This window comes from Prionailurus viverrinus, chromosome E2, assembly GCF_022837055.1.
Source record: "Prionailurus viverrinus isolate Anna chromosome E2, UM_Priviv_1.0, whole genome shotgun sequence".
Classification (NCBI taxonomy): Eukaryota; Metazoa; Chordata; class Mammalia; order Carnivora; family Felidae; genus Prionailurus; species Prionailurus viverrinus.
In genome coordinates this window covers 34,716,647-34,733,579 of record NC_062575.1, presented here as the reverse complement: position 1 = coordinate 34,733,579, position 16,933 = coordinate 34,716,647, and the positions used below count along the sequence as shown (strand labels likewise).

Below are 16,933 nucleotides of genomic sequence, written 5' to 3'. Positions count from 1 at the left end.
TCAGTAACCATTCTTTAGACACTGCTGGAGACAGAAGGAAAACGTGATGAACAAGGCTTGGAGATGGAGAAATGGAGCCTTGAGCAAGAAGTGAAAAGGGATAGTTTGACTTAGGGCTTAAACAATTAATTAATTAATTAATTAATTAATTAATTTACCCCTCCTTTAGCTCACTGCATGGTATTACTGTTACTTCCTTCACACACCTATCGTTATCTGAAATCAATTATTACTTGCATGATATTTATTTTTTTAAGTAAACTCTACACCTAAGGTGGGACTCAAACTCAGGATCCCAAGGTCAAGCGTTGCATTACTTATTTGCATGTTTACCGCTTGCTGTAACCCTTCCTCTCTTAGGACAGAAATCTTCTCTATCTTCCTCATAACTGTATCCTTGATAAAATACAGTGCCTAGAACATCATGCAATAAATAGTTCTTGGATGAATAACCACAAGGAACCCAATAAGAAACATTTTAACTAAATATAAATGTAGTCAATACCTTACAGATTTTTTTTTAAGTTCTAGGTACTGGGGCTCATACTTTGCTTGCCTTCTTTATGATTTATGAAAGTCGGGTAAGGTGAGAAAAATTGACCAAGGGAAATATACCTACTTAAGGAGTTAGGTTATCAAGGAAAGTGGTACTCTACCTAAATCCATTATTTGGGTTCTAGTTTGTTCTACACTCCCTTACGTGCTAGAGGGAGGGTAGCTGGTTCATTTCTGATTCCCTCATCAGCGACCAGGACACCGCTCAGAAGGAAATGGGCGCTCAATAGTAAACATTTGAGGAATGAAAGAACCTGACAAAAAGCTAAGAATACCTTTCTGAGCGAACTGGCTCGGACAGGCTGCAGTTCCCCCCCGGGGCAGGCGGCGGCGCCAGCGCTACACCAGCTCGGCCGCCGGCAGTTCTTGGTCCCTCCGGCTGACCGTCCAACGCTAGGCCCCGAGGCCGGTGCCGGAGTTAACCAATAGGAAACCGTATTAGTTGTGGGGTCTGGCAGTGATGCCCAATGAGCGTAGCGGGTGTAGGTAAGGGGCGGTACGACGGGGAGGGGCAGCGGGGAGCTGTTGGAGGTGGGAGCTGGCGCTGCGGGCCGGGCGCGGGCCGGGGAGCTGCGATGCGGACGGGACAGCGGCGGTGACTCGAGCTGCCGCCCGACATGAACTCACTGGAGCAGGCGGAAGGTAGAGTGGCCTTGCTGGGTTGCCCGGGCCCGTCCCGGGCTCCTCCCGGAAGCCGGCGGGGCTCTGGAGGGGCTGGAGTGGCGAGGACCCCGCCCCGGGGAGAGGAGGCCGAGGATGGACTGAAGGGGGTCGGAGCTTGGGGGCCGAGGGGCGGCCAGAGAGGGCCGGACGCTGGTTCCGGCGCGTCTGGCCTCCGAGGGCGCTGGGGGGGCCGTTGCGTCAGCTCTCCCATCCCCCCTCTCCCCCCACCCCCCGCAGCTTGGACCGGGAGCCCCTCTTCTGTGCTGCTTTTGTTTTTATTCATTGGCAAAGATTTGCATTTTGCTTTCTGTGAATGCTAATTCACCTTATTTTATATTGATAACCATGGGAGTTGTATCTTTAATTCCTGTTGTGGTTTCCGGTACCTGCTGGAGTAAGGGAGTGCCTCTTGATCTCCTTTTAAAGTTTAAGAAACGCGACCGAGCCTTCCTTGCTCACTCAGGAGCACCTTGGACGCCCCTTTTAGAAGGCCTCCGAGTTTGAGCTTCAGTAGTGTCACGAAGATCACCTGTAACCCATTCAGAGGGAGGAAAGGGGAGTGTCTTTCCACAGCCACCCGTTAGCCGTATCAGGAGTCCAGTAAGACCGGACAAAAAGCATAGCCATTAATTAAACATGAGGGCTGGAAAACGGAATCGGGTCATTGCGGTCAAATAGACCTGGAAGCCTTTGAGGTTAGGGGAATACGTTGTTCTAATAGAAAGTTCTTGGTTCCAACAGAATTAAAACTCGCCCTGATTCTGATCCTTTTATTTGCAACCCCCAAAATTCTAGCTTTTGGCGCCGGCTGAGGCTGCTGCTGATTTTCCACATACCATTTTACGAAGCTTCTAAAAGTGAACCAGCCAGTTTCCTTATATGTGAAATTGGAATTAAAGAAATCTAATGTTTTTGTCAAGTGCTTAAAGCTGTCATAGTAAACGAAGTAAACAGTGCAGTGATACATGTAAGTTGGCGTGTAACACCTGAAGCAGTTAGAGTATCTAAAATTTCATCTTAATAGATTCAAACTCGTCAGAGTGGCTAATTAGGAATTTGACATCTCTTTACCTAGATCTCAAGGCTTTTGAGAGGAGACTTACAGAATATATTCATTGTTTGCAACCTGCCACTGGACGTTGGAGAAGTAAGTTCTTGAATGTTTCTTTAAGGCAAAATAAACTGACAATTGATACTTTTATCTCTGCCTAGCAATGATTTGCTTTTGTGTAAAATTTTTGGTTAACAAATGTTTTACTAAACCATAAGATTTCCTTTTGTTTTGACAGTTTTTACTTTTTTTTTTTTTTTTAAGTTTGTTTATTTTGAGAGAGAGTGGGGGAGGAGCAGAGAGAGAATCCCAAGTAGGCGCCACACTGTCAGTGCACAGCTGGACTAGGGATCGATCTCAGAAACTGAGATCACGACCGGAGCAGAAATCAAGAGTCAGAGGCTTAACTGGCTGAGCCACCCAGGCGCCCCTGTTGTGACAGTTTTTAAATTTATTTAAATTTGTAAACAATGCATCCTAAAGAAATTGTGAAGAAAAGGAACTGGCCATACAGTGTTTTATGTGTTTGAATTTTTATTTTTCCGTTAAAATACATGCACTTCTAAAATTAAATATTACAATATTGATAAGTAACATATATAATAATTTCAGGAACTTGTTTAGCGGTTTTACAATTTGGTTATAAACTGTTGAAGTTTTATTGAGGAAAACCATATTTAACATATACTTTACAAAGGTTATAAAATTACCCTTAGTTTTAGCAGAGCATGACTGTGTTGTTTGGAAGCCTATCCAAGAAAACAAATTCACATTTTAACTACTCAAAATGTCACAAGTAACACAAAATAGGATTGAAAGAATTGTGGTTATTACCCCATGGAAATACACAAGAAATGCAGACAAATACACAAGTAATGACCTCAGCACACAAAATGCTTTACTCACTTATGTTGGGACCAGTCTTAGGTTCTTGGATGTATATTATTAAAATTGAATTCCTGCAGGGGCACCTGGGTGGCTCAGTCGGTTGAGCGCCGGGCTTCAGCTCAGGTCATGAGCTCACATTCTGAGTTTGAGCCCCGCGTCGGGCTCTGTGCTGACAGCTCAGAGCCTGGAGCCTGCTTCCTATTCTGTGTTCCCCTCTCTTTCTCTGCCCCTCCCCCACTCATGCTCTGTCTCTGTCTCAGAAATAAATAAACATTAAAAAAAATTTTTTTTTAATTGAATTCCTGCAAAGAGGGAAGTACAACAGCACATGTTGAAAACATCCTGCATTTCAAAGTGTAATTCAGTTTGTGGGACCAGAGAGCACTATTGCAGTTAGGAGTGTTTTCTGTGTCAAGACTGTTTGTGATGTTTTTATTAGATCTATTGGCAAAATTTTATTTGTATGCTGTGAGGATTCTGATTGGTCAGAATTTACAGGTAATGATTTTCTCAAGTTCTTTGGTTTATGGAGGAATTACCCTATAAACCTTATTTCACTGCTACTTCAAATTTTTTCCTTTTTTTTGTAAAAAAAAAAAATTTTTTTTTAAATGTGTGAGAGAGAGCATCAACAGGGGAGGGGCAGAGAGAGAGAGGGAGACACAGAATCCAAAGCAGGTTCCAGGCTCTGACTGTCAATGTGGGGCTTGAACCCACCAACTGTGAGAGGATGACCTGAGCTAAAGTCGGCCACTCAACTGACTGAGCCACGAAGGTACCCCCCAAATTTTTTTAAATGTATATGATAATGTCCTATCTTACAAAATATAATATAGTGAGTGTAGTTTATTTTTTTCTGTGATTCATGGTCTCTGTGCTTATGTGAAAATGACTTCAGCTTGGGTAATACACCAATCAAAAATATGTGTCTGAGGTCCCTTCTGGTGGGTTTGATTTTGCTTTTGCTTCATTTTTCAAAAGAGGCATCTGTGTAGTATATATTTCTTATTTGAAATAAGGAATTATAAGAAATTGAGTTTAGTCTGTTCTGAGCTGAGAATGTAATTTTGAAATTTTGATTCTATACTAAATACCTAAAATGAAGATTGTTTTCCTATGATTTGCCTCTTCTAAAAGTACATCACCAGGAATCCTAGATACAGTTTTACTATGTTTTTATTGTTCTTTGAATCCTGATCTTTACATTTTAACACTGTCTGCATCCTAACTGAAGGACAGTAGCTTGATACCCAGAATATTAACTAAGTCTTGGTGCACTTTTATTATTTTCCAGGAGTACCATTTATTTTTAAAAGAAATTTTTTCAAAGGTTTCCTTTTTGTATACATATATACATATATATATATACACATACACACACACATACCGATACCCAATGCGGGGCTCGAACCAGCAACTCCAAGATCAGAGTCACATTCTCCACTGACTAAGCCAGCCAGGTGCCCAATACCATTTACTGTTACGTTTTATTTAGGATCTATTTAGAATTCCTAAAATAATTCTAGCTTAGTGGGGAGGAAGAAAACTTTTCTTAGTTCTACTATCAGTCATTTTTACCCTGATCTTCAAGTCTCTAAAGAAAATCTGATCTTGATTGTGTACTCTGCATTCCTAACAGCAGACAGTTGTCTGCAAGACAAAATCCTCTAGTCAGAATTCTCCGTGCATTCATAAAGGAGTCTTTGGTTTTTTTACATTTGAAAATGAGAGGTGTTTTTTGTTTTTTAACTTGAATTTACAAAATCTGCAAAATCACAAAGCACTTTGAAAGTTACATAATATGGAATCTTATATTAAAATTTTACTATCTTGGTTCTTACTGCTTTTAATTTCATTGATCTTCGAAAGTTCTGACTAAACTAATAGGGACGGTATTATCCTCAGTTACTAAGTATCCGGTTTTTATGTGAATTCCTCAAGGTCATACAGCAAGTTTCCTAATTCCTCAGTTGAGTGCATTCCCCATTTTAATAAAATGCTGCATCCTTTGGCTGTCATTTATTAGGAAATTGGTGGTATTTGTATACATTTATTCATTTATAGATTTATGTATTTGTTGACGGCTTGTGTCCGTACTAATTTCATGTTTATCTTTCTTCAGTGCTTCTCATAGTGGTATCTGTCTGTACAGCTACTGGTGCCTGGAACTGGTTAATAGATCCCGAGACACAAAAGGTAGAAGTTTTGATTTATTTTATTTATTTATTTTTATTTTTTTTATTACATTTCTTTATTTTTGAGAGAGAGAGAAAGCGCACACAAGTGGGAGAGGGGCAGAGAGAGAGGGAGACACAAAATCGTAAGTAGGCTCCAGGCTCTGAGCTGTCAGCACAGAGCCCGATGCAGGGCTTGAACCCACAGACCATGAGATTATGACCTGAGCGGAAGTCAGACTCCCAACTGACTGAGCCACCCAGGCGCCCCCAGAAGTCTTGATTTAAAATTTTTTGCAGATTAAATGAGGTAATGTAGTGGTGGTTTGTTCATTGTAAAGTATTATTCAAATGCTACCTATTGTTACAAGTAGTGATATTGATCCTTATATTAAAAATATCCTGTACATTCATTTGCTTAAGAAAAACTTTGGTTGGCTCTTGTAGATTAAGTATCTTTCACAGGGAAAAAGGCCTAAGAAATATTACTCCATTTACACTACTTCTCCTTCATTTCTGAGCTTTTTACATATCTTTTTACGTATATTCACATATTTTTAAATATTTCAGTGTAAACATTGACTTTATTCTCCTTTGTTCATTTAGGGTCATCTGTGCCAGCTTTAAAAAATTATAAAATACCATTTTCTTCTATGACATGTCTTTGGTAGTTCCTTTCCTCAAACCATAAAGTATTTGAGATGACTTTGCAGGAAACATATGATAAAATAGCAAAATATAAGTGTAAAACAAAGTCAGATTAGAATAAAAAAGACTGATTGGAGGGCCAAAAACAGGAAGGAAACCAGGTCACAGACAAGGCCATGTGGGCCGGAAAACTTGCCAAAACTGAGTTACAAATTAGTCTCTGAGTTACCTAATCAGTAAAGTCACAGTTCCATGGTTTTGTTTCTCTGTGAAGAGAACACATGTATAAGTTCCATAAGCTAGCAAAAATTTTGTCCACGTTTATCTTTAAAAAAAAATTTCCTGCCTGAAATTTAATATAGGAAACACTGAGAGATCTCCCATTGGGCACTGTCCAAGAACATCCCTATACCAAATGCAATAACAGATTTCATAATGTTATTTCTTGAAGCATCCTTTGATGAAATCTGATAGCGTGTTTCTCAAAATTCTACCTCTTTCTTCTAACTTGTACCTTAATTTCAAACTCATGCTTTTTTATTAGAGAAGCCACAGTCTCCCGTTTTTCAGTGAAGTTTTTTTTCCCTCAATGGAGCTTTATTTAGGTAATGATGTTGTAATTTTCTCAAATCGTAAACCCACATCCTTTTTTAAAGTGTAATTAGGTAGACTACTTCTACCAGCTTTATTTATAGTCTGTTAGGTTCTACAGAAGAAAAACCTAAAAGCCAGCTTTTGTCAGCAGTCCAAATGGCAATTCAGGCAGCCAGGGGTTTATTCAGCATGTAGTTTCTCTGACTTTATCCACTGGGGTGGAGATATAAAAGAATAGGAGGTAGGGGAGGTTGGAGATGGAATTTTACGTTAATAGAGGAGTTTTTATGGCAGATAGGAAACTCTCTTGTGTGTTCGTTTAAAAAAGTCGGATCTTAAGCCTGTGCTTGGTGCTCATCTTCAGGGGAAGAGTGAGGAGGCTGCCAAGAAGATTGAAAAGGTCTGTCTTGGGAAATGAATCTGACTTCTAATTGGGAAAAATATAAGCTGATTTCAGCTAGTTGAGATCTTAATAAAACACAGAATTAAATGTAATTTGAAATAGGCCCAAAACTCTGTAGTTAATGTAATTTTCTAAATTAGGTGAGAATATAACTATTAGCCTAAGGGTTAGCTCTTTGTATTTCAGTATTTAATAACCTCAAACCTGAAAGGAGTTTTAAAAAGCAATTGTTTCTGTAGCAAGAGTTGCAGACTCAAGCCAGCTTGTGTCTAGCTGGGAGAACCCGAGGAGAGAAGGAATATAGCCCACTGGACAGTACACAAATGCCTGATCTAAAGGGGGAAATTGGGATTTAGATGCAGTTGATTGTTGCCATGGAGGAAAGAAAGCTGATACTGTTCTAGTTAAAATTAACACCTAAGACACCATATGTGCTTATATTGTGTAGGCCATGTGAAATAGAGCTGGCCTGTGGAAATTCCTGTCCTTAAAGGTTTCACGAAGACGTTCCTCTGGACTATTAACCTTTATTCAGAATTTTATTCTTCTGGGAGCTTTTTCCGTTTCTGATATTTCAGTCTCTCATTTCTTCATATGACAAATCTATTTAACCCATACCATGCTGGCCCAGCTAGCTTTTTTTAAGTTTAGTTCTCTTTCTTGAAATACGTACGCATCTCTCAGTAGGAGAGTGAGGTACACAGGCCTTTGGCTTAATTCTCTTGCTCCCATTTAGTAACTAGTCCACTTGATTTCTTTTTCCAGACTTTAAACACATCTTTCCTTCTTCAAGTTCTATTCCCCACTCATCTGGCTTCAGTGCCCACTCTTGTTCCATTGCTGGATCCCGGACTCTTGTCTCCACGTATTCATGTTGTCCTGTTGCCTGCTGTCATCTGATTATACCCAGATCCGAAATTAGCCCTTTGTTTCTCTTAGACTCTGATTTGTTTGTTTGTTTGTTTGTTTGTTTGAAGTAGGCTCCATACCCCATGTGGGGCTTGAACTCATGGCCCTTGAGATCCAAGAGTCAGATGCTCTACCAACTGAGCCAGCCAGGTGTCCCCGTTCTTGTGCTTTTTTAAATTGCTTCTTGCTAGGAAGGGTTCAGTAAATATTTTTGGTAGGATGGTTTTTGATTATAGGAATGCATTTGTAAAGGTTCAAGTCCTGAGAATGAATGGGGGGATTATTGCTATCTTGTAGGTGAAAGATATGAAACAAATTATTTTTATGGCCAGCAAAACAACTAAGATTATTTTGAATTCTTCAAATCCTCATATTTTGAGATGATTACAATGTTAACATGTATTTAAGCACAAGTGGGGAGGTAGGTGTTGGTATTATTCTGAGATTTTGAACGTTTTTAAATTTCAAACTCTTCTTTTTCAGGTGTCCTTCTTCACGTCATTATGGAATCACCCATTCTTCACCATTAGCTGTATCACTCTGATAGGCTTGTTTTTTGCTGGAATACACAAGCGGGTCGTTGCGCCGTCAATGTATCCTTTGCAGAATTGAGTTTTAGTCTCAGCTTAAAGCACCTTCTTGATCATCTAGGGGTTGTTAAAAGCTTATTTCTCATGTGATCAATTTTCCTTTGACCACAGTTTTTCAGTATAGCTGCTCGATGTCGAACTGTACTAGCAGAATACAACATGTCTTGTGACGATGTGAGTATTGTTTATGTTAAAAAAATTACAGATCTGCGTGAGAGGACTGAACGGTTTTGGCTTAAGTAAAACAGACATTAATATAGATTGTCAGTTGGCAAGGGTTAATGGTGGGAATATCCTTTATAGCACTGATCCTAAGATACACATTTACGTCTCTGAAATTGAGATGCGTCTAATAATTTGTGGTGTTGTACAGTTTGGTCTTTTCTTGTAAGTAAGCTCTGTGCCAGTGTGGGGTTTGAACTCACAACCCTGAAATCAAGAGTCACAGGCTCTACTGACTGAGCCCGCCAGGCACCCCCAGTTTAATCTTTATTAATGACATCACTTTTTAGCCTTTTGGCTAAGATCAAGTGTAATCTTTCTTAATGACATAAAATCACCATGTAGTGTCTTATAATTGAAGTCATCATAGGTCTAATATAGAGTGGTCACTATGGGCCAAAACTAGTTTGGTGGGTGTAGGTTTTGTAAACTAATGGTATTCTGTATGTAGGATTTTAAATTAGATCTCAGATCAACAGATTGCAGACATACAAGCCAACTGTGTTTCTAAAAGTTGATCAGGTTTTGACGTATTAAGATAAGCGTATCTCAGGTGTCCGAATGGCTCATTCAGTAGAGCACTCGACTCTTCATCTCATATGGTGAGTCCAAACCCCACGTTGGGGGTGGAGCCTAGTTAAAATTAAAAGATAAGAAATCTCATGGTTTTGATTTGCTTATTTATTTATTAAGGTGTTTTTTTCCTTCAAATCAAAAAATTATTGGGGTGCTTTGGGTGGCTCAGTCAGTTAAACGTCTGACTTCGGCTCAGGTTATGATCTCAAAGCTCATGAATTTGAGCCCCACGTTGGGCTCTGTGCTGCTAGCTCAAAGCCTGGAGCCTGCTTCGAATTCTTGGTCTCCCTCTGTTCTGCCCCTCCCCTGTTCACACTCTGTTTCTCTCTCCTTCAAAAATAAATAAACATTAAAAAAAATGTTTTTTAATGTATTAAGTAATACCTTGTATAAAAAATTAGAATAAAGAGGAAAAAAAGATACTAGGAGCAGGAAGCCCACTGCTATGAGTGAAGAGAATAAAGACTAAACACTTTGATTTTTTTAAATGTTTATTTTATTTTTTTAATTTTTTAACGTTTATTTACCTTTGAGAGAGACAGAGTGTAAGTAGGGGAGGGACAGAGAGAGAGGGAGACTCAAACTGAAGTAGGCTTGAGGCTCTGAGCTATCAGCACAGAGCCCGAGGTGGGGCTTGAAGTCATATCATGACCTGAGTGGAAGTTGGACACAACTGAGCCACCCAGGTGCCTCTTTGTTGATTTTTGAGAGAGAGAGAAAGTGTGCACGCATGCACGTGCACAGGCCGGGGAGGGGCAGAAAGAAGGAGACAGAATCCAAAGCCTCCTGGAGGCTCTGAGCTGTCAGCACAGAATCACGTCATGACCTGAGCGGAAGTTGGACACTTAACCAACTGAGCCACCCAGGGGTCCCAACACTGATTTTTTAAAAATTAGGAGAGAAGGGGGTGCCTGGGTAGCTCAGTCGGTTGAGTGTCCGACTTCGGCTCAGGTCATGATCTCACAGTTTGTGGGTTCGAGCCCCATGTCGGGCTCTGTGCTCATGTCCAGCTCAGAGCCTGGAGTCTGCTTCGATTCTGTGTCTCCCTCCCTCTCTGCCCCTGGCTTGCGCATGCGCTCTCTCTCTCTCTCTCTCTCTCTCTCTCTCTCTCTCTCTCTCAGTCTCAAAAAAAAATAAACATAAAAATTTTTTTTTAAAAATTAGGAGAGAATAAGGATAGTATTTTAAGTCAAAAGGGAAGAATTGGGCTAGTAGTGTTTAGATAATTGACTTCATTTGGAAAAAAATGAATTTAGATCTCTGCATCAATTAAACTAAATTCCAGGTAAAGTTTTTCATTTATATATATATTTATTTATTTTGAGAGAGAATGAGAGAGTGGAGGAGGGGCAGAGGGAGAGGGAGAGAATCCCAAGCAGGCTCCACACTGTCAGTGAGGACTCCAACGCAGGGCTCAAACTTCACAACTTGTGGGATCATGACCTAAGTCGAAGTCCGATGCTTAACCGAATGAGCCACCCAGGCGCCCCTGGTTGTAAACGTATTTAAGAAGACATTCACATCCCACAATTAAAGCATTAGAAGAAAATACAGGTGAATATGTTTATAATCTTGGTGCAGAAAAGCTCCTTTTTCTTTTTTAAGACACAGAAACGCCATCATGGAAGAGGTTGGATACCTTTAGTTGCATCAACATTTGGAAATTTTGTACAGCAAAAGGCAAGAAATTAAGTAGTGATTAGGTATTTGTGGGGCACCTGGCTGCCTCAGTGGCAAAAGCATGTGACTCCTGATCTCAGGGTCATGAGTTCGAGCCCCACATTGGGTGTAGAGATTATTGCAAAAACTAAATAACTTAAAGGGGGGGGGGGGGCGCCTGAGTGACTCATTCTGTTAAGTATGTGACTATTGATTTTGACTCAAGTCATGATCTCATAGTTTGTGGGATTGAGCTCCACATCAGGCTCTATGCTGACAGCGTGGACTCTGTTTAGAAGTTTCTGTCTGTCTCTCTCTCTCTGCCCCCCCTTCTGTGCACTCAGGCTTGCTCTCGCTCTCTCTTTCAAGATCAAAAAATACATACATTTGAAAGGTATCTAGTAGAGGATAGAATCCAGAATATTTAAAGACGTATTAAAAATCAATAAAAAAAGACAAATAGTACATTTGATACGTGGTAGCCTCATTTGTAACTGGGGAAATGCAAGGTAAAACTGAGTTTCCATTTGTTTGTCTTGCCTACCTGTCACATGGGCAGAAGTTAAACCCCCAGAACTGTGCTGACTGAAGTAGATGCATCCACACACTGCCTGTGGCGAACATACACTGGTATGGCCGTGTTGGAAGGCGGTTTCATGATCCCGTAAGATGTAAAATTGGCATGCCTCACGACCCAACCATTCTCCTTTTCTCTATCTCCCCCCAGTGGGGACCATCACATGTACACAAGGAGGCAGGTACGCGGTCGTTCATCGCAGCATCCTTTGCAGTATGGAAAAAATAGAAACAGGTTTTATCTTTCTCAACAGGGGGGTGGGAAAATAGGAAAGCACAAGTAAATCTGTAAATGTGGACATGGAAGGACCTCCAAGATAAGTTAGGTGCAAGAAGAAAATTACCAAACAATATACTCAGTTTGGTATTTTTTTTTCGGTTGTTTTTTTCCCTAGTACCATTTATTTTTTAATTCTGGTAGAGTTAACATACAGTGTTCTGTTAGTTTCAGGTGTACAATATAGTGATTTCAGCAATTCCATACATCGCCTGGTGCTCAGCCCCACAAGTGCACTCCTTAATCCCCATCACCTGTTTAACCAATCCCCCCTCCTCCTCCCCTCTGGTAACCACCAGTTTGTCCTCCATAATTAAGAGTCAGTTTCTTGGTTTGTCTCCTTTTTCTTTGCTCATTTTTGTTTACTGGGATATCCTCTCTCCCTCCCCGCCCCTTTCTTTCTCCCCCTCCCTCCCTCTCCCTCCCTCCCCCCTCCCCCCCCCCCGCCTCTCCCCCATGCTCACTTACTCTCTCTCAATAAGTAAATAATTAAAAAAAAAAAAAACCCTCCAGGTTTTATTTATATATATGAATGTAAACCCATAGAACACAGTCTGGGAGAATTCATGCTAAAACTGATTTCTTCTGTAAGAGGGCTAGAATTTGAGATAGATGGAAGGAAGGATTTTGTTTAGCAGCATTTGCATTTTTTATTTTCTCTTTTTAAGTAATCTCTACACCCATCATGGGGCTTGAACTCAAAACTCTGAGATCAAAAGTTGTATGCTCCACCAACTGAGCCAGCCAGGCACCCCTGTATTTGAATTTTTTAATAATGAGATTACATTAGGGGTGCCTGGGTGGCTCAGTCAGTTAAGCCTCCAGCTCTTGATTTTGGCTCAGGTTATGATCTCACAGTGTGTGGGTTTGAGCCCCATGTCAGGCTTTGCACTGATAGCATGGAACCTGCTTGGGATTCTCCCCACTCCCCCTTTACCCCTCCCCTGTGCATGCGTGCATGCTTCTCTTTCTCTCTCTCTCTCTCTCTCTCTCAATCTCAAAATTTTTAAAAAACATAAAAAATGAGATTATATTAACGTCTTACGTAATTTAAAATAGATTAAAACGGTGGATAAAACAAATGGTCTATTCATGCAGTGGAATACTGTATATTTTATGTTGTAATCAACAATATAAAATGATACAAACTACTGAAACAGTAACATGGATGAATCTCACACCCATTGAGTGGAAGAAGTAGATGCAAAAGGACACACACTAGTATTCCATTTGTGTAAAGATCAGAGACAGGCAGAATTTATGGTAAGTGGTTATGTCTGTGTAAGGAGTGGAGCTGCCATTGACTAGAAAGGGGCATGGAGGAACTTTCTGGGTGGTGGTGATGTTCTGTAGCTAGATCTGAGTGGTGGCTATGTGGCTGTATATATTTGTTAAAACTCATAAAACTGTACACAAGGTTTGAACACTTAACTGCATATAAATTGTACCTCAACAAAACAGTGAAAAAATTAGTGTCCAAGTTCTACCAGTGTGTCAAGGAATTGTCAAAAATCAAATGGCTGAAAATGAAGTGAACGGGAGAATCTTAAGGTGACCAGAATCTGGTCAGCACTTTTTTTTTTTTTTTTTTTTAAGTTTATTTTTGAGAGAGTGTGAGTGGGTGAGGGGCAGAGAGAGAAGGAGACACAGAATCTGAAGCAGGCTCCAGGCTTCCAGTTCTCAGCACAGAGCCCAATGTGGGGCTCAGACCCAGAATCCTGAGATCATAACCTGAGCCGAAGTCGGATGCTCAACCGACTGAGCCACACAGGCGCCCCTGGACAGCACTTTTGACCTGAGGATACTGGAGTCTCAGCAACCAAAGGTGTCTTATATTATGTTGCACATTCTCACTTCTCATAAAAGATATTAAGGAATTTTCAGACCTGCTTCTTTGACCCAATATTAGGCTCCAAGAGCCACCATGTATTGCATGTGAATCTCATGCAGGGTTCTGGGCTTTTTACCCACACTGTCATAGTTAGGGTCTTCTGTTTTGTTTAATTATGTATTGTCCCATTTTACGGACGCATCATGATATAATGCCCTGTTCGTCATGCAGTTGTTTCCACAGTTTCTATATTACTTACGTATTGTATTCTCTGCCAGAACTTGAGCTCCAAGAGGACCAGGGAGTCTGTCTCGCTCATTCCTGGATCCCTAGCATTTCATGCAAAGCCTGGCCCATAGTAGGCACTCAGTAGATATTGAATGAAAGAGTTAGTACCATTTTTGTGTACAGCTTTACACTCAAGTCCAGTTTCGTTCAGAAAACTTCCCAGAAGTAGAACTATTTGGATTATGTGGCATGTACCCTTTTTTTGGATAAATAAGACAGTTGGTTCAGGGCACCTGGCTCGCTCAGTCCATAGAGCATGTGACTCTTGATCTTGGGGTCATTAGTTCAAGCCCCACGTTGGGTATAGAGCTTATATTAAAAAAAAAAAAGACCGTTGGCCTCACAGAAGAGTTACATCCACTTAACACTGAACATGTGACTGTCCAGTACTCCAACCATTGGTTTACATTTTCACTTGGAATTAAAAATGTAATGTTGGAAAAGGAAAAATGTTTTTGCTCAAATACATTTATGTTTTATAAACGTCCATTTGGCAAGGAGCATGAATTGGTTTATACATGTTGGGATTTTATTCATTGGATTGATCGGTCGGTTTTTAGGTAGCCAGTGGACAGGGAATTCATCAAACAGATTGTGTTTTAAAGTGATGAAGATTTCAGAAAGAATGCTCCACACAAGGAAAACTTTGAAAACATAACTATTAATTGATTAATCTTTACTTAATATAAAGGGGTGTTCTGGTACCCTTCAAATGCACCTTAAGGTTTATGGAGAAGTGATATTTTTAATAGAACTGTGTATTGAAACATTTTTTTTCATCTTTACAGACAGGAAAACTCATTTTGAAACCTAGGCCTCATGTTCAATGACAATGTACTCTCGTTGTTACGGGACCTCCAACAGCCTTTCTTCAAATAAGTGATTGAGCAAAAAGCCATAAAGGATTCCTTTTACAGTTGGATATGTGAAGGTCATAACAGCAACTGACAAGAAGTGTGCAATATTTACCCAGGTGATCTTGATGATGGCTCGCATTCTCTGGCTCGGTACCTTTGATTATCTGCGTTTCAGTATTAGTGTCACTTTAGTACTTCAGACCCTGCAGAGACTTTTGCAGGTGAAGTATGTCTGTATGTTACTAAGTTAAACTTAGAAACAGAACCTCATCCAGTTTTTATAATGTATTTTTGCAAACTACTGTAAATAGCAAATCAATGCCAATGTTACAGAGGGAGATGTTACTCGGACTCTGTTCTCCTGCACCAGTATTTCAGGAACATCTGTTTGCCATCCCCACAGCTCTTTAAACCCAGCTATCCTGCATAGCTGTGCCTTTCATTCTTACACTCCTCTGTTCTAATCATAATGCAAGAAAAACATCGGATTGAGCCTAAACTGAGGAAGACTCCTCTCCATTGTGTACGTTGTAAGAAATCATAGACGTTTTGAGAAACAGTTTTCATTAAGCCAGATAGTGAATTTCAGCCACTATTGTGTTAGTAAGTTTCCTGTTCATTGTTTTCGTTTAACGCTGAATATACTTTATGTTTTTTAATTAATTTTAAGAACACTCCACAAAGGCTTCTGAATATACTAGTTATAAATTATGTAATGTCTGGGAATTCGATAGTCATTGTTTTAGATAATTGGATTTTATGCTGTGGTGGACGTGGCTGTGACACTGGTGTTGCACAGGTGTAATTGATCAGCCCCTCCATCACAAAGGTCACGTGGGAGCGGCACCACAAACCCGAGTCCACGATTCTCACTGTTCAGAGAGTGTTAATGACATACTGTGTATGCATATTAGCCACATGTACTATAATAGCCCTGAAACTGAAACTATTAGGATTGCTGTAAATATTTTAAAGAACTGGAGGTGCCTTTTACCTGTTTACTAGAAGATTTTGAAAAGGTTTAAATTATTTCACAAGCTGTCTTTTAAATTCCATTTACCATAAAGCTGAACATTCAGTTAACAGGACACAAACTTTTTAGCAAGGCTGCCACGTAAATGTGTTGATCTTGGCTTTCATGTGTATAAAATTTTAATTCTTTAAGCTGCAGCAATAAAACCCTCTGCTCCTACGAAGTCATAAGAGGGTATTCTATATATTCGGCATTGTTTTATTTTCTGTAAATTTTGTAGGTAAATATGTGCATAAAAATAAATACTTTATATATAATTAGTGGTTGGGCTTTTTTCTTGATTCATTGAAAATCTGTAATGCTTAAAAAATTTAAGGTACCATATGTATCAGATACAGGCGAGTTTGAAATAGATACCATTCTTTTCTTTTAATTTTTTTTTTAACGTTTATTTATTTTTGAGACAGACTGGGGGCACCAGTTCCATCAGGCCCGTTTCATGGCAGGAATGTGTGCACTTTTCCCAAAAGTTTAGTCTTAGACTGGTCTCTCTAGACCTCCCCCAAATTCTCTGAGGTACCCAATGTCCTTTAAAGAAAGGTTTTTTTGTTTCACTACAAATGGAAGTCAGCTTCCATTACTCGCAACTAAGACCCTGACTTGCACAGAAGCAGTGTTCCAAGAAGCACACTTTGAGGAGAGTTGATCTGTGTGAGGGACGACAAGGGTGCCGCTTCAAACTAAGCATGACATCATCTGCCAGGTAAGGGGGCTTTGGGCCCTGTGTGGTGGAAGAGACCCTTCTGGCAGACTGACCAGTTTATAGTCCTGGTTCCTCCATTAGCTGTTTGGGCAGGTGACCCATTCTCTCCGAACCTTACTGTCCTCATTTGGGCCTGTTCATAGCTATCTTGCAGAACTAAAGGACTAAATGAAATTATTCTGGGTATTTTTGTTACAAACTACTTGTCAAGCCCCTATCTGAGTCTTTGTCAAATGTGTATCTTCAGTACTCAAGAGCACCTGGCAAGATGCTCAGGGACTATCCAAAGAATGAATGAATCTTGACTTTGGTGCTGAAATTGGGTTTGGACATAATTACACTAAATTATAACTTCTCTTACATAATTTGCTTATCTAGTTTTGGGAGAGGTTCTTAAGATAGAAGACTAAATGCTAAATTTGCCATTTCTCCGAAA

General features: G+C 40.1%; 1 protein-coding gene across 2 annotated transcripts; it reads left to right on the top strand.

The window, feature by feature from the left end:
• The first annotated feature begins 1,068 nt into the window (after positions 1-1,068).
• CNEP1R1 (CTD nuclear envelope phosphatase 1 regulatory subunit 1) lies at positions 1,069-16,051 on the top strand. Of its 2 annotated transcripts, none has more exons than XM_047836601.1 (6): positions 1,069-1,197; positions 2,294-2,365; positions 5,280-5,353; positions 8,369-8,478; positions 8,600-8,649; positions 14,693-16,051. In XM_047836601.1, the coding sequence occupies exons 1-5, from the start codon at positions 1,173-1,175 to the stop codon at positions 8,643-8,645; spliced, it is 327 nt and encodes a 108-aa protein (XP_047692557.1). In that variant the 5' UTR covers positions 1,069-1,172; the 3' UTR covers positions 8,646-8,649; positions 14,693-16,051. The 2 variants fall into 2 exon arrangements, with proteins under 2 accessions (XP_047692557.1, XP_047692556.1); XM_047836600.1 differs by having other exon boundaries at positions 8,595-8,649.
• The last annotated feature ends 882 nt before the right edge of the window (positions 16,052-16,933 follow it).